The sequence below is a fragment of the Amblyomma mixtum genome, chromosome 7 (genome assembly GCF_055824585.1).
Source record: "Amblyomma mixtum isolate Tamu chromosome 7, ASM5582458v1, whole genome shotgun sequence".
Lineage (NCBI taxonomy): Eukaryota > Metazoa > Arthropoda > Arachnida > Ixodida > Ixodidae > Amblyomma > Amblyomma mixtum.
The window spans coordinates 119,938,017-119,962,712 of NC_143018.1; the positions used below are offsets into that span (position 1 = coordinate 119,938,017).

General features: G+C 47.8%; 1 protein-coding gene and 1 long non-coding RNA gene across 2 annotated transcripts in view; one reads left to right on the top strand and one right to left on the bottom strand.

The window, feature by feature from the left end:
• LOC149337338 (heat shock 70 kDa protein 14-like) overlaps positions 1 to 24,696 on the bottom strand; it is a 44,779-nt gene that overhangs the window by 19,283 nt on the left and 800 nt on the right. The window contains exons 2-8 of the mRNA XM_089553418.1: positions 20,166 to 20,246; positions 16,237 to 16,365; positions 10,648 to 10,759; positions 7,559 to 7,646; positions 6,556 to 6,660; positions 5,419 to 5,583; positions 951 to 1,109 (exon numbers count right to left, since the gene is read on the bottom strand). Of these exons, the coding sequence (XP_089409544.1) occupies positions 951 to 1,109; positions 5,419 to 5,583; positions 6,556 to 6,660; positions 7,559 to 7,646; positions 10,648 to 10,759; positions 16,237 to 16,365; positions 20,166 to 20,246 (839 nt within the window). The remainder of the gene's footprint in view (positions 1 to 950; positions 1,110 to 5,418; positions 5,584 to 6,555; positions 6,661 to 7,558; positions 7,647 to 10,647; positions 10,760 to 16,236; positions 16,366 to 20,165; positions 20,247 to 24,696) is intronic.
• LOC149337339 (uncharacterized) lies at positions 21,572 to 22,565 on the top strand. Its single transcript, XR_016284618.1, has 2 exons — positions 21,572 to 21,802; positions 22,422 to 22,565. It is a non-coding gene; the product is annotated as an uncharacterized LOC149337339 (long non-coding RNA).

Consider the following 24,696-nt stretch of genomic DNA (forward strand, 5'->3'; position numbering starts at 1 on the left):
AAATAAATAAATAAATAAATAAAAAGTCCGAAGAATATGGCAATGCGCATGTCCTTTGACAGTCTCTCAACGAACTGCATATTTGTTATCAGCCTATTTGCCATGGTCTATCCTACTCCAGTGCGCATGTTTTTATCTTGTGTATGTTATACTGGATATGCTATTGTTTTGTATAACTGTCCCATTATTTTGCCCACTCCTGTAAGAGCCTAATTAGGCTTACAGTATGCTTAGATAAATAAAATAAATAAATTGAGAATGTTTGGAAAATGAAAAGATCCGAATTTCTGGTCAGCGACTGCAGTCGGATCGGTTGGTGACAGTATAAAGCATAACCAGACATGCTGTTTCTCTTCAGAAACAGCACTGGAACTAGACAAATGTATTTTTCGCCACCGCGGTGGCTCAGTGGTTATGGTGCTCGGCTGCTGACCCGTTAGAGACGCAGGTTCGATCCCGGCCGCGGCGGTTGAATTTCTTTGGAGGAGAAATTCGAGGCCTGTGCACTGTGCGATGTCAGTGCACGTTAAAGAATCCCAGGTGGTCGAAATTTCCGGAGCCCTCCACTACGGCGTCTCTCATAGCCTCAGTCGCTTCAGGACGTTAAACCCCATAAACCAACCAACCTATTTATTTATTTATCTGAATTCTCTGCAGTGCCGTGACAGCATAATTGCAGGGGGGGGATACATACGTACATACATATCAAACAAACAACATGGGCTACCCAGTCAGCGATACATGGCAATAAAGAAGAAAACAGAAAGAAAGTAGTGGCATCAACTGAGTGTACACATGTCAGGTTTACTGGTGGCCCCAATGCAAAACAGAGAAAAGGCAATAAAAGTGTGAGTGAGCATTCACGCACGCCGCAGACTCGACAACAGTGCTCGAAAAGCATTCTCAGACCGACATTCAACAACAAAAGCCAGTAAAACTGCCGGTCCCACCTGCTGAGGTTCAGGCTGAGGTCCATGCCCTCGTAGACTGACTCAGCGAAGCACTGGGCAGTCTCCAAGGTGGCCAGCACGTGCTTGGCAGTCTCGGCCGCCGTCCACAGCCGAGCGAGAGCCCGCCGGCTCTCCCGGAGGTCAGCTCCACGGCTCTGGCTGCGGAATCAACGCTCGGTCAACACGCTGAGTTCACTCACATCAACTTCTGAAGGTGCATTCATCGCAACAAGTACTAAGCTCACAGAAATTTACAGCCTTGACAAAAAGTGAATTGGCGGCATGGTTTGCCTCTCTTTCATATACAGTCGAACCCGGATATATCGAACCCGCATATTTCGAATTATTGGCTATATCGAACACACAGATTACCCCCTTGAAAATACTATGTAAAAGTATAGGACAGTTGCGTTGTATATCGAATTCCATTTTCGCCGGACATTGGATATATCGAACGCCGCGCCGCGCCCCTGGAAGGTGCGCTTTCCCCAAAAACATTCCTGTCCGGTCCTCAGCCGCCTCAGCGGAGAACATTTCCGCAGTCAGCAGGCGCAGGGCCCTTTTTTTTTTTTTTGTTCCCTGTTTTTGCGCCCCACCGGCGCGAGCTTTCCCATTCCTCCTCTCCTCCTGTACCGCCGGCGTGTGCTCCGTCAAGGTCATTGGAGATCAGCGAAGAGAGAGCGCCGCATGGAGACGCGCGGCGACCACGCTTCTTGGGGAAAGAGAGAGAGAGAAAACGGTCGCTCGTGGGCACATCGTGGGTCTGGGGAAAAGAGAGAGCTCAGAAAAAAAAAAAAAAAAACGAAGCCCAGAGCGCCGATCTTTCTCCCTGCTCTTTCTTTTCCCTCTGTCGTTCCTTCGCAGCCGCGTTGACTGCCGCTCGCATAGGCTTCGCTCTTATCGCTCCATCTGAGCCTCGCGTGTTTTTTTTTGTGTGTGTGCCTGTGTTTCAACGCGCGACGTGAAGCAGGCCCCAGTAGCCAACTGTTTTGGCAAGGCAGGCCTTGAAGTGGCCGGAGATTAATGTCCGGAAGATTTAGATGACGATGAGTGCTTGGACGACGCGTTTCGCGACTTGTCCAATTTTCTCGGCGCCGTTCCGTCCGAAGTGACTGTTGAGGACTTTAACGCTGACAGCGAAGTTCAAGCGGTAGCTGGCGTTCAAGACGCCGACTCCAGCGACGACGAGGGCCACTGTGTTGTCGAAGAAACGCGTCCGTGCGCAGCCACTGAACTGGTGCCAGCGTTAGCCTGATTCGGCGCTGTTGCGGCGAAATGGAAGGCACTGTGCTCTCGCACCTGGACAGTCTCGAGAAGATCGAGGCCAGTGTTTTGAACTTCGTTTCCCAGGGGAAAAAGCAGCCCAAAATTAGTGATCTTTTTTTCCGCGAAATAAAGCGCTTTCACATTGCGCGCCCATACTATGTGATTCGCGGCTGTTCCAAACGGTAAGCCACAATTTGTTATGATCGGGAGTGCAGTTTTAGCCTATATCTGTATATCGAATTTTCGCTATATCGAACTATTTTCCGATCCCCTTCGAATTCGATATATTCGGGTTCGACTGTAGTAGAGCCTTTACGGCTTCACTTAAGAACAAAAAGTTCTTTGAAGGTGAGAACAGGGGTTCTCCTTACCATACGCAGATTTAGAGCTTCAGGGCTGGCATAACAACTTTAATATATGACTGAGAAGCAAACAGCGCAGCCTGGTTACTTTTGCCAAAGGCTGTACATCAACTATAAAAGAAGCATGTACGGTAATCAAGTGAGTAAATACAACACACCAGTTCAATGAGAAAAAATAAAATATCATTTGAGAGGCTGACAGTAGAAGGAAGGCGCACAGTGACAAAGTAACAGTACTGTATAAAAATGTCATGGCGGTAGCATTAAAGTCAGTGGAAGAAACGTGCAGCAGTTGTAAATAACCATTAACAATGCACACAGTTACCAGTGCTGCATCATTATGATATGTGGCCTGTCAGGGATGCCAGGGTACTTTAAAGGGCAACTGTCCAGGGGTCGGGACATTTTTGAAAAACAAGCCCACTGCATAGATGAGGCATCGAAGATAACCTCTGCAAAATACTAGAGCCACGCGCGCCCCGAAAAGCTGCGAAAATTCAAATCAAAGCCCTTTCGTTCTTTCCTTCCTTCAAAAACGGGCCCGGCCCACTACTCTGAACCCCGTTGACGTCATGGGGGGTTACTTTCGCTGAAGGCACTCCATTGGTGCATCGTTCTGATTGACGGGAGAAGATTGGGCGTAGCCTTGGCGTCGTGTCGTCTGCACAACGCTTTCCGCAGCGCCTTCTCTTCTGGCTCATGCCTACAAACCCGCATGAAGGAACAAAAAAAAAAACTGCGGAGGGAGCGTGCGGCGACAGCCTTGAACCCTTGCCATAGAAAGTAAAAATAGTAAAACTGAGGGAGTTGGTCCCCCCCCTCCGTGATCACCTCATGAGACGCTCTGCGTACTCATGAGCCCCCCAAAACAAGGTTTTAATTACTAGTGCAGCAGAGCCTTTCCCTCGCTCACCCACTTGACCGCTCCGGACAGACACCGCTTATCCTTCATGCATCTTGCGTACGCCTTGACTCCAATGAACGACATATGCTTTGGAGCGGAGAAAAGACACAAACACACAGAACACAAACACGCATGGAGAAAAGCAAACAGGCGGTTGCTGGGCCCGCACTTCGCCGTGTGTTTCGAACACAACCGACTTCTGCCCCTCCGCTCGTGAAGCGGTGGGCAGGCCTAAAAAAAAATGATAAGGTGGCTAGCTAACTGGGAATGACAAACAGATGTATGAAAGGATGCGCTCGCTAACAAGTCTAGGTGGTCGAGCCGATCGCGCCTCTCGATTGTTCAGTGTGCGCGCCCGCAGCGCCCCCCCCCTCCCCTCGAACAGACCCAGCAGCAAAAACCAAGAAAAGAATTCTATTGAAGGCGGGGCCATGACGTCGCCCTGTGACGCACTCCACAGACACCACGCCTCCGGCTTACATCGGAGAACGAAGGGGTGATTTTGCCTTGCCGAGCCTACTCGACGAGGAGCGGGAGAGAAGAATTTCGAGGAGGGAATGGAAGGAGAGGAGGCTCGCTCAAAGAGAGGTAGAGAGTGTCTGCTGCCCTGGGGTGGGCAGGGGCCCTTTAAAGGTACATTGACTGGGAATACTAAATCAAGCTAGACTGAGAAGATAGTATTATACGAGACAACAAATACAACAAAAGCTCATTAATACGAACCCCGTAAAAAGAAAATCTGGATAATTTGAACTTCAAGTACGGTCGCGGACAACAGTCATGGAAGTCTACGGCATGGAACACTTGCTAATTCAGATGCTACGGGTCTTGCACTGGTTAATTTGAACAGGCCACTGAAGGGTGGCAGTGTACAGTTATGACCGGCGTAGCAAGCAATTCCTACTCAAACATGAATTCCATGCTGCAGTGTTGCTTGCACACCTCAAATGTGCATGTAACAGCAGGCGTGACGACGAACGAATGGCCCTGTCCCCAAGAACAGGCACACCGCGTAGTTTAGGAGTTTTCTTTAGCTTTCTGTGCTTTAATGGGTTCGCACCAGCGTGCGCCAGCCAGCCAACTGAACCCTCCTATGTGCCATTTCGGGTGCTGACTGGCACGTTGCTGGTCACTTTTATCCCCAATTTTTTTTTTCTTGCTGCTTCAACGTCGCTAAGCGTTTCCACTCCCGTGATTCTTCCGTTCTTCCAGTGAGTCCAAACTGTTCACCCATCACACGACATTCGTTGTCTGAACGGTGAAACCACCTCACATGCAACGCTGCCACTCGTGACAGGTGCGACGTAGTAGCAGTGGAGCTTCACCGCTACCACGTGTGGGGAAGCGCTTTACTCGTGCCCTGTGGTTCGCTTACCTGCAATGCACCCTCAACTCATCTCCAGTGGTACGCTTCCCCGCAATGCACCCTCCTTAGCCATGTTAGTTACTTTAACTAACTAGGGAGGGCGCTGGTGTTGGAGCAACACGAGCGCCATGGATCGCGTGTTTGCTGCACGCATGAGTGGGTGAAACGGCCCTCTTTGGCTCGGGAGCGGGAAAGTGCGCTGACATTCACGCGCGAGACTCCGCTCTTCATTGGCGGAGCAAAAGGCAAAGCCTCGTTGTGGGAACATTCTCCCAGAGCCAATGAGCACCATAGCACGAGGTAGTTTTCATTGCACAAGGTGAAGTCGAAGACCCATTTCTCAAGCATTTCACCCTGAATAAGCCAAGCAACAGGCATGGGAGAGATTGTACCCATTGTATCACTTGTGGGTACCCGGCAGCATTGGGGACCGAACCCCGCACCTCGCACATTCAAAGCCGGTGCTCAAACAACTAGGCCACCACTGTGGTCATGAACCAAAAAAAACAAGCTCCACAGTGAGCGCCTCAAGGACGGAAGAGGCCCCAGCATTTCACCCCTCTCTCTTACCGTTTGAATTCCTGGGCGCAGTGGTCGACCACGGCAGCCGTGAAGTCCCGGCCACCCAGGGCAGGCTGGGCAGTGGAGTGGGCCACCAGGCGGTACGCCCCATTGCATACCGCCACCACGCTGGCGCTCGCTGTGCGACCACCCAGGCGGTACAGCAGGTACCGGCTGTGGAGAGAGAGAAAACCAACTGATGAAACTGAGAAAACAGTGCACAGACACTGCACTAAGACTCCTGCCTCGTCCCACACAAATCTGAATCCATGTGACAAGGCTCACTGTCCGCTGGAATGTGAGCAAGCTCGAACATGGATGCTCGATTACGGTGCAACTTTTTTTCTGGGCTGTTTCTAGCGAGTGAAGAATTTTTGATAGATTAAAAGTGTGGTCTGTTTCTAGCCAGCGAAAAATTTTTGTTAGATTAAAAGTGTAGCCAAATAAACTTTGTTACAATGATGTTTTTAAAAGTACACGGTGTTCCATGAACAGGAAGTTATGAAAACGAAAATACTTCATTACATCAAGAATTTTGTAACACTCCAGTTCATTATGTTGAGGTTTAACTGCACGATGAATGGATGGATGGATGGATGGAGCGCCCCCTTTGAAACGGGGTGGTGGCAACTGCCACCATGCTCAGCTTTTCTTTCTTTACTATTTTATTTGTTTACTGTGTTGGCAATTCTCATTAAGATTCGCCATCATCTTTACCTACGGTTTCCTACAATTCTAACCTTATGCCACATCTCTGCTTTTCAGCCACCAATCCTCCAATCGATTTTTGCTAACTTCCACTGCAGATTTATTTACATGACTATTGTCATCTTTAAACCCTAGGGCCTCAGAAAGAGTGACTGTACCTGCACCGACATCCGGATGGATACCATCACATTTGATTATGAGGTGTTCAATTGTTTCCACAGATCTACCACACACTGCACATGTGTCATCTCCTTCGTTAAATTTCTTTTTGTAGCTGCGCGTTCTAAGACACCCTGACCTAGCTTCAAAAAGTAGGGAACTGCCTCTTGAGTTATCATAGAAAAATTCTTTCCTGAGCTGCCTTTTCCAGTATCGACACAGTGCATGCAGCATGCCCCCATCTCCTGCCTCCTGGTGGCAACTGCGGGAGACTCTCACCAGACGTCCGGTGACGGGGACGCCCCCATGTGGTAGGCCAGGGCAGCAGCGGTCGGTTCATTGATGAGCCGCAAGATCTGGAAGCCTGCCTTGGAGGCTGCTTCCCTGCACAAGCGATGAGCACCATGTGGGAGCCTGTTCGATCATGCTGCTTGTAAAGAATGGTGTACACAATGCTGAACTGTCTTGCACCTCTCCTGATTTGTGCACACAGGCCGAGGCATTCAGTGCACTGAACACCTTCAGGCGCTCGGAGGAAATGTTGGCAACAAGCTGGTCACACGTTGAAAGAAAATATCAACACGAAGGTGGCAAAAGAAAGCATCGCGTCGGCAAGTTTATGAAATGAATAAATACCTGCACATGTTCGTCGAGAGCCTGGCAAACAGCGAGTGCATCCAACTATACCCTTACAAAAGCTGCGGCCTCTAAGCGCACATTCTGTCCAATGAAATGGTTTATGAACGTCAGCATGGTATATGATCACTGGCGAATATTCGGAAATTCATGAATATAAATTTCTCGAATACAAATATGAACCGAGTATCAAACATGTTCATTTCGTATTTGAAATCTCCAATATTTGCACACCCCTCATTTTATAGCCCGTATCTATCGCATTCATGTTCCACTTAGAGAAAAAAGACTTTCTCCCTACAGTAGAAGCCTGCTATAATGTTTATCACAAGATTGCGGAAATAAAGCATACCAGCTGGGAAGAGCATGTGATTTTTTTTTTTGCATATTGCGTGTATGGGCCGTAATCCTGAAAACTGGCCCTCGAATTTGTAAAAAAAAAAGTACAGCCCTTACATGCATTCATACAGTAAATACTCTCTGTAAGTTTTCCTCACTCACACTATGGTAAGCAGCACAAAAAAAAAGAAGAAAAAAACCCAGTCAGAAACACGGCCCCCTTGCTGCTGATTTGCCTGCACTACTCAAGTCATTGGTGACCCCAGGAGATTTGGGGAGTTTCTGGGATGCACAAAGCAGTACTCACGCCACAAGTTGCCTCTGGTCCTCGCCAAACTCTGGGGGCACAGTCACCACGGCTGGGTACTCGTCACTCCCCTGGCTCTCGGCAACCTCTGACAAGGGCAGCGAGGAGAACATCAGGACCCACTCACACACTCTTCTGTCCATTGTAATACAGCAATAGTTACTTATTAGCATCCACTGACGTGCAAAGACAGCTTTCACACAAATTTCATTGCTGAAAAAAAATAATAAAAAATTTCATCCTGGTCTGGGCATCGAAACCAGGACAGTTCAATGTACTTAGGGGAAACCCCCATGGTGAAACCTCCCAAGAACTTCTGTTCATTACAGGGCACTTAATGACTGACTCACGTTTTTCTGAAGCTGAGAAACAAATGCAAAGAGAGGAGATGCACAGATGCCGTCAGAAGTAAATGGAAGGCAATATTCACAACAAAAATTTAATCATTGGCCCCCCAATTCATGCATCCTTGAATACATATGTGCAGCCCAGTTGTGACTGTGCAAATTGCACTGTGCACCAACAAACATGGACCACTGTGCTTTAGATTTAAAGAAATTAAATTCTTTTGACAAAGTCGCCTTCCATTTACTTTCGACGGCGAGTGTACAGCAACTCACACATTTGCTGCTGCTGCCACTGTTTTTATAACCCCCGACACTTTAGACTGGCACCGTGTTAACTTTCACACTCAAAAGCTTATGCTGACCAGCAATGAGCGACTCGAGTGACAGCGTTCGTAGCGATTTCTGGGTGATTAGGTGGGGCTGTAGAAGTGTAAAAAAGAGACCTCAGACAGGTACACAAACCCCAGATCCTCACAAGCAAGCCCAAACAGCCCTCAGACTCAACGTCACATGCACTGCTGCTTGAAGGCCGCAGCCACACTGAACAGGCACAGGAATCGGAGAAAGCTAGGCGACATATGTCAAACTCCTCTCCGCACGTCGCTTCATTAACATTACAAAAGCATGAACATGGAACGAAATAATAGAAACACTCCGATACGCCATCATGCATGGAAAAAGGGGGCCCTGACAAGCACCAAATTACATTCTGACGACAGGCGCTGCTTAGCACTCTAGCACGGGCAATGTTTATGGAAAACAATGTGTTCCAAATGCCTGCTTCAATGCAGACAATGTTGGGTTATCATAAGTGCGAGCCCTATGAAATGCTTTGCTTATAATGAAGAGTTTATGAAGGAGGGTAGGCTTTCACAGAGTGCTATTATTTGGAGCAGGGGCAGCAGCAATGTTTGGCTGGATGCATTTGTGCCACACGCCAAATCAGATCCAACAATCTTCATCACTTCTAAATGGGCACTCTTATAATATGTGCGGTGGTCCAACTTGCCCGGCCTCATTTAAGCTACTGGACATGAGAGCAGAGTAAAGTGAAATACACTAAGAGCTCATTAATTTGAACTTCAAAGAGCTAGAAAAAAAATGTTCCAATAATTCGAAAGTTTAAATTATTGAATGGCCCCTAGAAAGTGACAAGAACCACTTGCATCGCGGTACATTTATTTGGTGAAAGGCTGGGCCCTGCTTGTTTGCTTTTGAGATGAGAACAAGGTAACAATGACTTTTTTTTTTTTTTTTTTACATTTCCACCAATGCCTGTGAGGAGCTTCACCACACAAACAGCGAACAACATGCGATGAGTGCGTTTTTGGCACACTGGAAGAATGGGAAAACTGCATGGACGGAAATGAGCGCCAAAATGCCAACGCCAAAGTGCCAATGGCATACATCTGTGCTGATGTGGGCTGGTGCGAAGCTCAGGAAAGTGAAACCGAAGCTACTGCTCTTGGAGATGGGACTGTAGATTCATTGTCACTCCTGTCGTTGCACACACGTCACAGGTGTGCGAGCAACTGTACAGCATGAAATTCAGGTTTGAGAAGGGTTATTGGCCTGATCACGTGCTACACTGGTCATACTACTCGGACACTGCCTTGCTTCAAGAACACACTCGAATTAACCCGTGCGAGGCCCATGGCATCTAAATTAGCAAGCGTACAATGCCACAGACTTACATAGGCAATGGTTGGGACTGTGGCAGCAATTTAAATCATCCAGATTTTTTTTATTAACTAGGGTCAAATTAACGAGCTTTTATTCTCTGCCAGTCAAACTAACTTGAAGAAACAAACAGGTAAAAGACAATAAAAAGAAATACAGCCTATTCTGCTCAACCGAAACAACCAAATAACGTACAGCAGATCTACACAGCTGGCCTAGAAATGCTGCTAGCATGTCTCAGCACCTTGCCACTTAGCTAGCATTCTTTTGGTGTAGTTAATTGAACATTTCACGTAACTGCTAAACAAGTATGTAGCTATATTTTCGTTTCTTCAGTATTTCCCACCTCTGATTGTTTGCTAAGCTCTGCCACCAAGCGCACGCATTAGGTGTGTTTGTTTGTTTTTTTTGGGATACGAAATATTGTTCCTTTCAGACACCAAATCCCCTGCGACACCCAGGCATAATGCAGTGGCTATCTGGCCCAAGAATTCAAGTTTCTTGCAAACCAAGGACTATCTTCGGCGACTCCATGATGTCATAAAACAACTTTTTGACAAATGCCAATGAGATCCTCTATGCAAACATCAAGCAGCCTTGTAACTGTTTCTGCAGCAATACGAGGTGGCAACGCAAAGTGAGAATTCCATCCAAATGGAGCACAATCTCATTTCACCCTCAGGGCTTTTGCATTACAGAGGAGATGAGGACACTCAAGCAAAGTCAAGGCAAATAAAGCCCACAGTTCATGAAGAAACATGATAAAGAAGAGTAAAATTGAAACAAGCTTAATATATAAAAAAAAAAAATACCCTGTGACAAAGCTCTAAATGCCTTTTCTTTGCCCAGTGGGTTGGAAATTTTTTTTTTAGCTTAATATGACAAAACTTCGTGCTTTTTCCCGATATACAGCTTACTAGGCTCCATTCATACCTTGCAAACACCACTGAAACTTCTGCCATTCAATTTTTCTTCTGACAATTCTTTTTTCCATTAAAAAGCTTCGCCACTGTGGCTAGCACTTTCAGCCAGAGCAGCAGAACAAAAAAAGAGGGAGCTCACCGAACATCTTGCGGAAGAGGTAAAGCAGGACGTCGCTGCGTGAATGGCGTGTGGAACGCTCGTCATCCATGGAAGACACTTCGTAGTGGACCTGGTCTCCCTCGGCTACGACCTGCAAGGCGCCATCCACCAAAGGCGAGCGTGAGACCACAGATGCTCGACATCGAACGGGCCTCGCTTTGAAGCATCACATCAGGGGTCTGATCCCGATTTCATTTCCGATGTGCGAGGAAATCTCAGGGTAGCCTTTTTCATCTTTGACTACACAAGTGAGGTGACAACACTGCGCTCAGTGTGGAAATGCAAACAAGGAAAGAGTGGAGCTCCATGTAGACACTGTTGCCTCTTCGTTTTTTCGGCCTTTATTTCCTTTGTTCTGTTAATTTGTGGAGACGAATCGTGGGCACCAGTCATCGTCAGGTCTCCACAAATATATTCGGCTGGACGCACTCAGCCAGGCTGGGACGGAACAGCGCTGCGCCGGCCTTGCAGTTAAGCAGCCTTGAAAATCCAGTCTGCGCGTGCTTGGCAGGCGTACTGGGACAGTCGTCGTCTTCGGCTGCCGGACCACGATGGCACGCTACAAACTTCTTCTTCTTTAAAACTGCTACTCTATAAAACCTTAGTTAGATCGAAATTAGAATATGTGTGCTCTGTGTGGGACCCGGGACTTGAAACTCTTACTAATCAGTTAGCGTCAGTACAGAATCGTAGCGCCCGATTTATTTTGTCTAACTTTTCCCGCACTGCTAGTGTAACTACAATGAAAAATACTTTGAACCTTCCTAGCCTTTCCCTTCGTAGAAAACTCACGCGAATGCTAACTTTTCACAAGATTTACTACCACAATCATCAGCTAAAACGGGATCTTCTATCTGAACCATCGTTCATATCACCTCGCACGGATCATCGCCACAAGGTACGCATTCCATACTGCCGAAGCAATGCATATTTTAACTCGTTTATACCCAAGACGGCGAGCGATTGGAACCACCTGCCCACCTTGGTTGCCGACATTTCTGACACCTGTTTATTTAAAAATGCCGCGGAAAACTATGTGTTTGACTGGGCTGTTTTCTTACGTAATCTGATTTGTATTTTGTTCAAGCTTACGTTTTTTCATTCCTTGCTGTATTACATTACATTTTCCATTTACTTTTTGTTTTCATTTTGCTGCATTGTTTTTACTTTTTTATCCACTCCCCTGTAACGCCCCACTGGGGCCCTGAAGGTATTGTAATAAATAAATAAATAAACTCTTCAACCAGCACATTAATACCCGTAAAACATACCCAAATCGCCAAATTTTTTGCAGACTTTTGAAAAAAATGACCGTTGTCTGGCTTAAAATACGAGCTAAAGGCGTAAAATATGTTTCATGGCCAACTAGTGCCCTCTAGTGTTGAAAATTGCAACAACCAACACAACTGCTGACGGTAACTAGTCTTTGGCAGTGGGAGCAACGCAAAATCATGCCGGACGAGCGCGATTTGTAATGGCCGATATTGATAAAATCTCTCATGATGAGTACAGCTTGGGGTTGGTGATTGAAGTATTAATTTAGAAGCATGCAAACTTGCCCAGCTTTCTGTTCCTGTGATGTTTTGCGTGGGAAGTGAGTTTTCTTTCAACTGCACCGCAGATAAATGTTTGTGGCTTTTTTCTATGCCAACAACGATATAGTAACGACTATGACACCTTTGGTATGTTTTTTATATGTTGCAAAACGTGCAGCTTCAAATGAAGCTATCAACTCCGTGCATAAATAGGTAGTCACTTAAATTTGAAAGATTGCCGGCTGTGCTTGTAATACAGTTGCCGACTGACTTTTCGGACTCCAAAAATTCGGACATGCTCGATTATTCAGACTGCTTCGTGGCTCCGCCACTCTCCCGATAGACCGTAATGCATAACAACTGCCGAAAGTTCGGACATTTTGCAGCCTCTCGTTTGATTTTTCGGACACTCCTTGAGCCAACTCAACTGGCAGCACTTGCCGCACCAACGCTCACCGACGCGCGGTTCACTTCGCTCAACGCCATTTTTGTTTTGAACTCAGCCTCCTTGCAGCCCCGCGAGATGGCGCTACTGCAAATTCCCGCTCATCATCATCGTGGTTCGGTAGCGCGCCGCATGGTGGCGCGCCACACCAGTTCCGGCCGCAGCTTAGTAAGCCATCTCAAGGCAATCGAGCGGCCACTTTGTTTGTTTATCCGCGTGCGACGCTGGTGTTCGGCCACGTTTTTAGTTTGTGCCGTTTGTGCCTGCGTGACTGTGCGGTGGTGGTTTGAGTCGAGTTTTTTTTGGTTCAACGTGGCATAAATCTCTAATGGCACCGACAGTGCCCGCGGAGTCTGCACCGGGGAAAGCCGGCAAGCGTGGTAAATATACCACAATGTCAATGGCGAAAAAGATCGCCATTGTGCAACAAGTCCAGAGTGGTTGGTCTCAAAGTGACGTTGCCCGAGAATTCAGTGTTTCGAGGCAGACGGTCTCAGATTACATCCGCAACAAGGCAAAGATTCTCGGCGAAGCGACGAAGTCTTCCTCCAGCTTGGAAAGGAAAAATTTTAGAGACAGCAGCCACCCGAAGATCGAAGAAGCTCTCCATATGTGGTTCTGTGCCACGGTCGCCAAGCGGATTCCTGTCTCGGGAGACCTCCTGAAGCAGAAGGCAGAAACGCTCGCTCTCCGGATGAACATCGAGGGCTTCATGTTCAGTGATGGGTGGCTCCACAATTTCAAAAAACGGTACGACCTCGCTTTCAAGAGGATGTGTGGCGAGAGTGGTGCCGTCGACCGGACCCTTGTAGCAAATTATCGCTCGGACACTCTGGAGTCGCTGTTGCGCCAGTTTTCGCCAGACGATGTTTTTAACTGCGACGAGACAGCTCTATTCTATAAAATGCTGCCCGAAAAGACCCTTTGTGTGTCGGGCGATCCTTGTCACGGCGGGAAGCATAGTAAAGAGCGCATCACCGTAATGATAGGCAGCAACATGTCGGGGACGGAGAAGCTTCCGCTTCTGCTGATAGGCCCGTCATTCTTTCCACGCTCAGCCAAGGACTGGAACAGCCTTCCACACGACATCGCCGCAATCACCTGCCCATCAACATTTGCGAACTTTTTAACTGCTACCTTTAACAGCGAATAATATTTGTATCTTACGTTTTTTCTTTGTTTATTTAATCTGATTTTTAAATGTAACCCACCCCTTATGTAATACCCCCAATCCTGGGGGCCTTTAAGGTAATAAAGTGAAGTGAAGTGGATAGGAAAATCGAGAAACCCGAGGTGTTTCAAGGGCGTGAAGTCGCTGCCCGCGTGGTATGAAGCCAACGCAAAAGCATGGATCACACAGCAGCTTTTCAGTGAGTACATCCGCAAACTCGACCGGAAGTTTAAGTCGCAAAACCGGAAAGTAATTGTCTTCGTAGACAATTGCGGTGCACATGGGCACATCCACGGTCTCGAGTCCATCAACTTGGAATTCCTGCCGCCCAATACCACGAGTATACCGTAAAAACCCGCATATAATACGAACCCGAATATAATACGAGGCTAAGTTTTAGAGACGCGAAATGGGAAAAAAAAGTTTCACCCGCGTATAATACGAGTAACACAAGCTCATAGAAGACATTTAAGGCGTGGTTATACTCCGATGTAGCGCGCGCGCGCGGCACGGTGACGTCACGTCGGCGAAACGCGACCCTCTATACTCCACCGGCGCCCGATCGCCAGCGTATTCGGCGGTTTCCGGCACGGTCTGAAAGCGCCCGGCGCGGAATGCAACCAGCTGCATTTCGCGCCGGGCCGCGCTGAGAGCGCGCCGAAGCCGCCCACCCAGAATACACCGCGCGCGCCTCCCACGCCACTCCTCCCCTCTACCCCCTTCGCCACTCGCCTCCTCTCCCAGCCGGTTTTCGAACGAAGAACGTTCTGCGCATGCGCTGCCTCGCGTCGGAGTGGCTGGACTGTAGAGCTCCCGAACTGCGCCTGGCGTAGCGTCGCCGATCTGACGTATCCGACCACAACCGGCTCTCGCCCGCGCACCGAGAATGTAGGAGCACGTGCGTTGTCAACAGGCGCACGGCACACCGCGACCCCCCTGCACACCCAACGGATCAACAAAGAAACGACGTCGTGACGTCGTTTGTTGAGAGTAACGAAGCAAAGCCGTAGCCACGCGCCAATAGCAAAGCCAAGCCGTAGCCACGCCGCAAAAACGAAACCAAAACTTCGAGCAACTTCGAAAATTTTTGTTCGGATCCGCAAATAGTATGAGACAGAAATTTAGGACGCTAATTATGGGAAAAAAACCTCGTATTATACGCGGGTTTTTACGGTACTCCAGCCCATGGACCAGGGTGTCATAAAAATTTGAAGATCCTGTACAGGACACGCCTCTTGAGCCGCATGATTCTCTGCGTCGACCCCTGTCACTCTGCAGAACTGCTTTCGGCACGCTGGATTTGTCAGACCTGATGAAGCGGATGCCGTGGCGCACCAGGATCTGTCGCCGTCCGATGTGCTCCCTACTGACGCCGAAGATGTCCTTCGGGACCTGCGCAGTGGTGGCATTGCGATTCCGGACACTGTTTCATTTGACACCTTCTCAGATGCTGACAGTGCTGTGCTGACTTGCGCAGAACTCGACGACGACGAGATCATTCGTCAGGTTTCTGCTGCCCCGCCGAATGATGATGACTCGGAGTCTGAAGATGACGCACCAAGTGCGCCGCTGCCGTCGCACGCGGAGCTTGTACAAGCGGTGACTGTGCTTTCAGCCGCCTATAGTGACCGCACGACCCTCTCCGAGATTCAGGCTGATCTCATCGCACGCAAACAGAACAGGGTACAACGGCGCATTCACGATTTCTTCAAGCCTACTGCCGAGACCGGATAAGTGCATGTAAATAAACAATTTCTTTCTTTTTTTTCTGAATTTGTTTTTTCGGACACCTGTTTATTCGGGCATTTCCACGGTCCCCGTGAGGTCCGAATAAACGGTCAGCGACTGTACGTTTGTGTGCTGATCAATTTTACGACTGCAATAATTCAGAAATCAATCAGCCACAGGGCTAACAGTGGGATGCATGCAGGATCATCCATCATCATCATCATCGGCCTGACTACACCCACTGCAGGGCAGAGGCCTCTGCCATATGCTTCTCCAACCAACCCTGTCCTTCGCCAGTTGCGGCCACCGTATTCCCACAAACTTCTTAATCTCATCTGCCAGCCTAACTTTCTGCCGCCCCCTGCTACGCTTGCCTTCTCCCGAAATACAGTTGCAGAATAAATACCCATTAATTTTGACATCCCAATTATCCAACAGTCCAATTACCGCAAATCCCAGTTACCCAAAGGCTGAATTATCCAATCGCGGTCAAAAACTGTCAAAAACCATTTATGTAACACAAAAATTTATCTGGTGCAAACCGTACAGCTATGACAATTTTCGCATTGACTTTCAACTGTCCCATAAGCCATTTCTGACTGGAGCTACCAAAAACTGCACCGAAGGTGCTCCAAAGGCAAGGCAAGCTGTGAACCCCACGAAACACCCTGGATGCGGGGGAAGCTGACCTTGCAGGGGCTGTCGCTGGCCAGCTGCTCCACCTCGTCAGGAGAGGTGGCCGTGAGCAGGCCCTTGAGGTGGCAGATGGTGCCGCCCGGGTTGCGAGCCATCTCGCTCTTGGCCGCCAGACCCACCGACTGGAAGGGAGACACACAAGGCAGACACTGAGGTGTGGACTAGCTCAGGACACGAGCACCACGATCAAAACAATTCCAGGCATGCCTGAGTTAACCCTTTCAGGCGCTTTGTACACAATTGCATAAGTGGCAAACTTACACATAAATGTCTAAACAAGTCACCTCTCATGTCACTAGGGGAACTGCACACTAATAAAACAACTAACAGAGCCTTTGCAACCGCTTGTAGGTGAGCCCACAATCCCTCTCCTTTGCAGGACAGCAAGGAGGCCAAGGACGTCCGCAGAGTTTTTTGCAGGGGGGGCCCCATTGGTTGCTGGCGCCGGAGGGGGGGGGGGGGGGGGGGGGGGGTATGTTCGTAGCAGAAAGGCACTACTTGCGGAGTAAATTTATTTATTTATATATAAATAAAAAATAAGTGAAATACACACATGAAAGAAAAATTACAAACAGCAAATTAGAGCGTGGCTAGGAGAGATACATTGGAGTTTATCAACGAAGAAACAATTAAAATTAATAAAAATGCAAAAAGATACTGTCACTTCGTGGAGAAGAGTGCTCAGTCTTGCTGCATACGGGTTCTCGACTCACCCGGATTGATGACCAGCACACAGCACAATATGGTCACAAACACGCAACCACAGTCACTCAGTCATTCTTCCTTGAACAGCAACTGTAGGCGCCTCTGATTTTTCTGGGTGAATTGCGTGATTACACGGGTGATAAATTCATTTCTGTGCTTCATTACACGCTCTCGGTGCACACTCATCACACACATTGATTGGAAAAACGGTTGAACGCGTACATTGAAAACAAAAGATGACTATATATACAACGAAAACTTATTTACAAGATAAATGCACGCTCGCAGCTTCATACACCTCGCTCCATCTTGCTCGCGCATCCGCACAGTCGAGCAACCGCACACACACTGCTCGCCGCTCGTCGTTTTCTCGTCCGCTGTCTTGGTTGTTCTCAGCTTCATTGACAACCGGCCACTAAAAACACCAAAGCACAAACACAGAGGCGCGCGCACGTGCAAGGGCTTACTTGCCGCAGTATCCCCGAATGCGCACTTTGGGGGTGAAAGGAACGTCGCGTGATTTCCGAGGGGAAGGGATACTCGCCACTCCGGTCGGAAAATTAGTTTTTGTGTTTTTATGGGGTTCAGAGCCCCAAAACGACTCAGGCTATGAGGGACGGAGTAGTACAGAGTTCCGGATAATGTCCACCACCTGGGTCTCTTTACCATGCACTGACATCGCACAGTACATGGGCGCTGTTGTCATTTGAGGCCCAGCCAGAGGTGACAGGCGAGCCAGGCAGGCGCCATCGGGCTGCGTTGACCAAAGGCGCTGGTTTTCAGAGAAGACGCAAGGAACGCTGGTGGGGGGGCGCCTCTGGAGACTGCGTCGCCGTGAACAAAAAGCGGCGCCTCTACCGAACTGCGCTCTCCCGTGGATCACAGGAGACAGTGAGCGGCGGCGGCGCCAACTCATCGCCCGCTTGGCCCTGAACAGCCCGACAAAGCGGGGGTGGACACGGCTGATTTGTCCTTCCCTCCTGAAGAATTCATCGGTGGCCGGCGTACGAACGTATCCTGACTATAGCGAGCGACGAAGGCTAAAACAAGATGCCCTGTGCACTGTCTGCCTCCGTGTCGCTACAGTGGAACCTCGATTATACGACGTTCAGGGGACCGCGCGAAACCGTCGTATAATCCGGGTGTCGTATAATCGAAAATCAAAGAATGCGGCCAGTGGCGCTCGGCCTTGCGCCGAAAACTGTTGACCGGCTTCAAGCCCGCGGCAAGTACGCCAATCAGATTAAAATAGACAAAACCCAGCATTTGTTTGAAACAGATTTGCAAAAAAATCTTTATTACCGTTTAAAAAAAAATCGGTAATTTTTTTTCTGCACCTTTGCCCAACCTCGGCGCATCAACTTTCTTTCAAGGGCTGCCACGTCCGGCAGTAGGTCGCCAACACCGTCGCGCGCGCAAGCAAAGCGCCGGATGTTGTCGACGCTCTGCAACACCTCCGCGTAACTAGGAATGGGAGCGCAAACCTCTGCATCGTTGTCCACTTCCTCTTCGTCGGAAGTTTTATCGTGGGGCACAAGCATCCATTACTTCCATTACAAAAAGCGCCGTGGAAGCCGCTGTCCTCGCCCGCTTATCTGTTTTTTCATCAGCGTCGGCTCCTGCCGACGCATCTGTTGCTGCGACCGACGCGCGTCTTATCTTTTCTCTTTATCTTTCCTCTGATCTTTTAACTCTCCTCAGCAGCGGTGGTGGCTTGGCTCACGCCAGTAGGCGGGCCCGTGCGCTTTCCTTTTCATCCTTCTCTCAGTCGCAACAACAACACGCAGGCCGCGCCTCCTTGGGACTCCGACTGCACAGGCTCGACGAAAAAGAGAGCAAGTACACTTGGCGGCCTCGGCAACGCTCTCTTCCGCGCAAAAACGGGGGTGCTTAGATTCGCATGCAAAGTTGTTTTTTTTTCAGAAATTTTTTTCCGAAAATGGGGGGGTGCTTAGAATCGCGAAAATACGGTACATCCCGGCCTGCGTTTGCTGACGACCTTTTTTGACGGACGGTACGAGCCAGCCGTCGTACGAAGCGGGGTCCTTCTAAAATTTGCGTCGTATAACCGAGGTTTTTAATGCATTGTCTCTATGGGGGTTTTGCCGGGACCGCACAAATTCGTCGTAAAATGCGGGTCGTCGCATGACCGGGGGACGTATAATCGAGGTTCCACTGTATCTCTCTAGAGGTCAAAGAAACAGACACCCATCTCAAGACGGCTCGAAACACATGCTCGCCGGTGCCTCTGTATGTCTGCAACAGGTCGCCCTTCAGCAGAGCTAACGATGGCGTGGTTTTGAAAACGGCGGAACGGCGCGCGCCCGGACGCGGCATTTCGCAGATGTGACCCAAAGCGTGGAAGCGGGGCTGCTTTTACCCTTTTGGCTGAGCGCACCACCGCCCCTGGCATGCGGCCATCACTCACGCTTCGAGTGAGTGATTTTCCAGGGGGGTGCAGCCGTACCCCTTGCCCCCCCCCTCCGGACGCCCATGGTAGGAGGCAACTTCAATGGGTTCTGTTCCGAGTGGAAACCAACTTTTTAGCATTGTACAGTTAGTCGCCTAGTTCCCAAACAACGGGAACGGTAGGGTGGGGTTCCATGGTTTAACTCCTTCACGTTTTTGAAGTTCTACAAGGGTGCTTTCTTGTACAAAACCCCCCACACACATTGGCCAGGATGGCATAAGGAGCGAAGTGTGCCCACTCAAGTTCAGCATGTGGTGGATCAAATCATGCCTACGCAGGGACCAGCTGAATTTGACAGCAGTAGCCTGAAACACAGTGCAGCCCCACAGTGCAAGAGTAACAACAAAATGACAAAGGGAACTAATTCTTAGACTGTTCTTTGGACATGTATGTTCACACAAAAGAACAAATTCATGGTTTAAGCTGAACACATCCTCTGTTGTCACAACACTTGTACCCACTGTTTCCAGCGACCTCTATGTAGAGAATAGCCAAAAAGTTCCGAACGCATTCGTGGCTCTGAGCCACTCAGTTACGCTACTTGCATATCTTGCTGAAAAAAAAAATGCATGAAAACCCTGTTCCGAGCGGAACTAAGCTCAGCACACCAAACAAACACAATGGGATTTATCAACATCCATGAAACACAGACAAGCACACCAAAATTCTCTGTGGGCAATCCATTGATGAAGTCACAAGACAAGGCGAAACAATGTGCACATCAGAAAAGAAAGGAAATTGACCAACCTTCTCTCCATTTGAGAATGCGATGACAGCAGGAGTGACACGGTCGCCAGAGTCGTTGGTGACGGCCTCTGTGTTTCCATCCTGAGGAAAGACGGAAAACAGGTGAGTGTTCAGTGATGAATAAAACAAAAACAGCAATAGTTCAATCTATGCTCCTACACAAATAGTAACATTCTAAGTGAGCTTGCAGGCATAGATGTCTGACTCCAGTGCAGGGGACGAACAAACGAGAATGATATCTACGCAGCTTTTCAGCAGAGCAATTACGAAAAGCTTGGACTGTGTTCCTGGTGCATCAAGGTTCCTTCAGTGCATACAGCAGCCCAATTCGCAGACATCCTTGTAACTGTCCCAATCAGTACAGGCTCAGAACTAGTGCTGTCCATCAAGATGGTCCAGCCCTGAATCTTGCATATTTGTGCATACATGTTGCACACAACACAATTCCCAAAGAAAAGTGCAAATTTTTAGCTCGAGACGTCCGAAAGTGTTTTCCAAAGACAACACATTCTGTGCAGCGTTGTGAATGCAGCCTCCATAGAGGTCATACCACGGTGTAAAAATATACCTTTATCGTGCATGCAAGAGCTTGGCCACGCCCTTTCTATAAGGCCAATTAATGCTGGAAAGCGGCCTTCTTAAAGACCCGATATCATCTTAGCGCTGCACAACAAATGTACACTGTCTGCATGACAGGACTCCACAGCATCTAATTAGTAGGGGGCTGGTCACACTCCACTAACTTCCAGCTGCTGAGTGTAGTTACAGAATACCCAAACTGCAAATGAAAATAAAAAACAGTACAGAAAACCAGCCCAAGCAACCACAGATATCCGTCGGACGTATGAGCTAGATCCGAACGTCCTTTGCCGAGATCGGACGTCCATCGGACGTACGAACACAATCCGATTTCGGATATCCGTATTCGTACATCCGCCGGACGTACGGACAGTGTCCACTTTTGTATATCCGCATGAGAGACGAGGTGGACGTCCGAAGGATGTAAGGTCGAGTATTTTCCCAGGCCATGAGTATGGACGTTTTTTATTTCACAGAAAATTCGAGTCTTTCGTGTATGTATACTGTTTTATTTGCATCAGTTGGAGGGTTTGACGCGAAGACGTTTGTAAATTGGTACGATTCCACTCCTACATGCAGTGATAGAGCCGCCAACGAGCTAAATATATCTAAGAGGAGAAGCAGGTGTTGCAGAATTTTGCAAGAACTCAATGACTAGTTTTATATTTATAAAACTTCTCCAAATTAGAGGAGTTGCGCGACATGTCCACTGTTCTGCTAGCTAAACTTGCCATTGAAACCATTCGTAAGCATCAAAACTCCCGTGCATTCTGCTATCACCATCATCATAGATGTCAGTTCGCGGTCAGATCAATCCAATCCATAAGTACGGCTCCGTAGCGCTGTTGTTGATATGTCGCGTAGTGTTGTCGCGCAGATCTTTATAGCTCTGTTATTATAAAATGTGGCTTTGTTCGGTCTGTGGACGAAAGTTGTATGTAACTTAAGCAATTCGAAAGATACGGGAAGCGCCTGAAGCTCTTCTGGAACACCGGAATTCCGTACTGCGTCGACCTTGGTGTAAAGAAGGCTTAGTGCACATGTGATTGCCTACGAAGGTATGTATCCAGTACACTTCTTGGAACTTTGCTTCTAGGACAATGCAGCATGCTCATATAACATTCGTTCACAGGACAGTGGGAGCAGTAAGCGCGAGGAGATGGCTTCCCCAAGTGTGTGCTGTTCTCACACTTTCGGGAGCCTACATCACACAGCTGCGGGAGCCCTCAACTCGCGCGACTAATTCCCACTCCTCTTCAAAGTTGCGGGACGGAGTGTTTTCGCATCTTGTTAATTTTTAAGGCATCGCTATGTTCACTGTGCCTATATAAAGAGTGACAACGCGCGAAAGGCAGACCATAGGAAGCACGTGAGGTCGCAGTGGTTCGCAACGGAAGCTTTGAGGCTTTCTGTGCACAGTCGCGTACAGTGCTGCGCAGGTTAGTGCCCTAAGGCCCATGAAAATGAATAAAGAACAGATACATTGTCAAATATGGCGTGGAAAAGTGAGAGCTGTTATTGCCTTATATTTATTGAGGTGTTTGTTAAAGTGCATTGTCTGTTATACTTGCAGCATTAAACACTTCTATTAATTGGTTCCAATGTTTTTACTTGGGCTACTGCATTGTGCCATTTGTTTCACATGACTGATGTTTGCCGCGTTCTTTTCTATTTCAGAAATCCCGTGGGTGGGAAGATTACGGATGTGTGTCCCAAGCTTGCCACATTTGAAGAGTCACATTTAAGAAATTTTCCGAATGTAACCCATTGCTCTGCTGATGTATCATCAACCACAATAAAATATGCGTGCTATGCATCAAATTGTTTTTGGTTTTATTGCATTGCGTGGAGTGAAAAAAGCACGCATGCACCATATATGCGAATATTCGAGAAAGATCCGCCAATGGACGTACTCAACTGGACGTCCGTCGCCGGGCGAACCGTATACCTTTGGCCACCTATCGGACGGCCGACGGACGTCTACCAGCGGTTTGCGGATGTTCAGCGGACGTACAGAACATCCGAAATAGACCTCTGTCGGCCGTCCGAAGGATATCGGTGGTTGCTTGGGAGTGTTAGGACAGAGTATAGACATGTAATTATGGTGACATGTTTTCTTCTCTACAATGATGTGGAAGGCACTACCATGAGGTACTCGCCTGTGACTGCTAAATAATTTATAATCAAATTTTTTCTGTCACGCTGTTTCAGTTTCACCAGCCAAACGATGACTGTGACGTCAAAGTGTGCTTATAGTCATGTCAGGCATGAAAAAAGCCTGGAATATAATCGCTGCTTCTACATTCGTTGTCATTTCAGCTCTTGAGGGAGGCTGGCTTTAGCATTGTAGTGAATCAAAACGAGGAAGCAGCGATTATGTTGCGGTCTTTTCATGTCTTGCGTGACCTATAAGCACACTATAAGCACACAGCTATCCAGAGAGAGGTAAGAGGTCATTTATAGTTTTTTTAAAACATGGCTTCCTACACTGCGTATTAATTGTTCTGTTAATGATTTCCAATTGATAAGGAATCTTCAGTTTTCGCAGAAGTACAAAAAGTTGGATGGGCCAGTCAATGCTGACAGAGGGAAAAACAGTACAAAAAATGACACTGTTTTTAAAATCTCAGTGTTTTATATGTACTAGTTATAGGTTATCTACACTACTAAACCTTTTTAAAAACCAGCACCGGTATTACAATTTTTCTCGCAAAACTACAAGAAAACCTTTCACCTCGACTGACGTGACAAAGAAAAATGGTACATCCTTAAACCCCTGAAGCACTACAATAAAGAGTCACTATTTTATCCTTTGCCTCCATTTAAGTTAACCACAGAGACTAACAGTCTAAACACTGAGTATAGACAGTGTAACAAGTGTATTAGTCGTTTCTGCAGCAAAAAACTTTTTGCCGTCCTGAATGTTGCATTTTATTGCTGTTTCCTGTTATACGATATGAGGTGTGTAACATTTATTTTCTTGTATAATAAAGTTTTCTTTGTTTCTCGCATTGTATGGTGCATTTTCACACAACGATCTATATGGAGACGTAGCCATTGCCTTCAACTCCACTGTATTGCCATGTTTACTAGGTGTCAGGGCCCTTGTCAAGCTGTTCCTAAAGCTTTTCAGCCCTGGATTCCTTCTTTGTAAAAAGAAAAATAAACTCAACTGAACTAATCTGAAAGACAGGATGAGTGCTGACAGCTTTCACGTTGTCTATTCTGCCGTTCTTTGGTGTCTGTTCTGGTTGCTTTATTGGGGTTTAACGTCCCAAAGCGACTCAGGCTATGACGGATGTGTATGTTCTGCTGAATGTGTCCTTTTTGTGCTGTTTTTTACAGCTCAGCCAAAGCCACACTTACCAATAGTGTACTTGGCAGCAGGCCTCCGCAGAGCTGTGTTCTTTCGGACTTTCTCTGCTAATTTAACCAGTGAATGAAATGCTTGCTGTACTTTCAAAGCACCATCCTGAACTACCTTTTCATGAACATCACTGCAATAACTGTTTAAAAGATAGTCACAACACTGCTCAAAAATTTGAGGGACTATTTGTTTTACTCCCGGGCCCTGACTGGACCTTTCACAATGCTGCAAACGGCCTGTGAGACGAATCATAGCAGAATGAAGGCTGAGGCAAAGGTCCCAGAATCTTGAGCTTCATCAGGGAACATGAATCTAAGCGGTGAAGTTCTACCTGTGCACTCAATGCTCTGTTAGCTACTCCATGCTGCACTTTCTTACCGCTACATTTTTAAAAGCCTCCACTGCAAAGTCAAAACTCACATGAGATCAAAAGTGACAACTTCGTGTTTCGGCGTGGTCCGACATTGAAAAGTTCATGTTTCTATCACACTAGTTCAGCAGTCGGCACAGGCGTCCTCCATCATATCAAATGAATGACTTTTTATGTGTGCGACAATCAGGGCCAGCGAAACTGCCCGCCCGCGA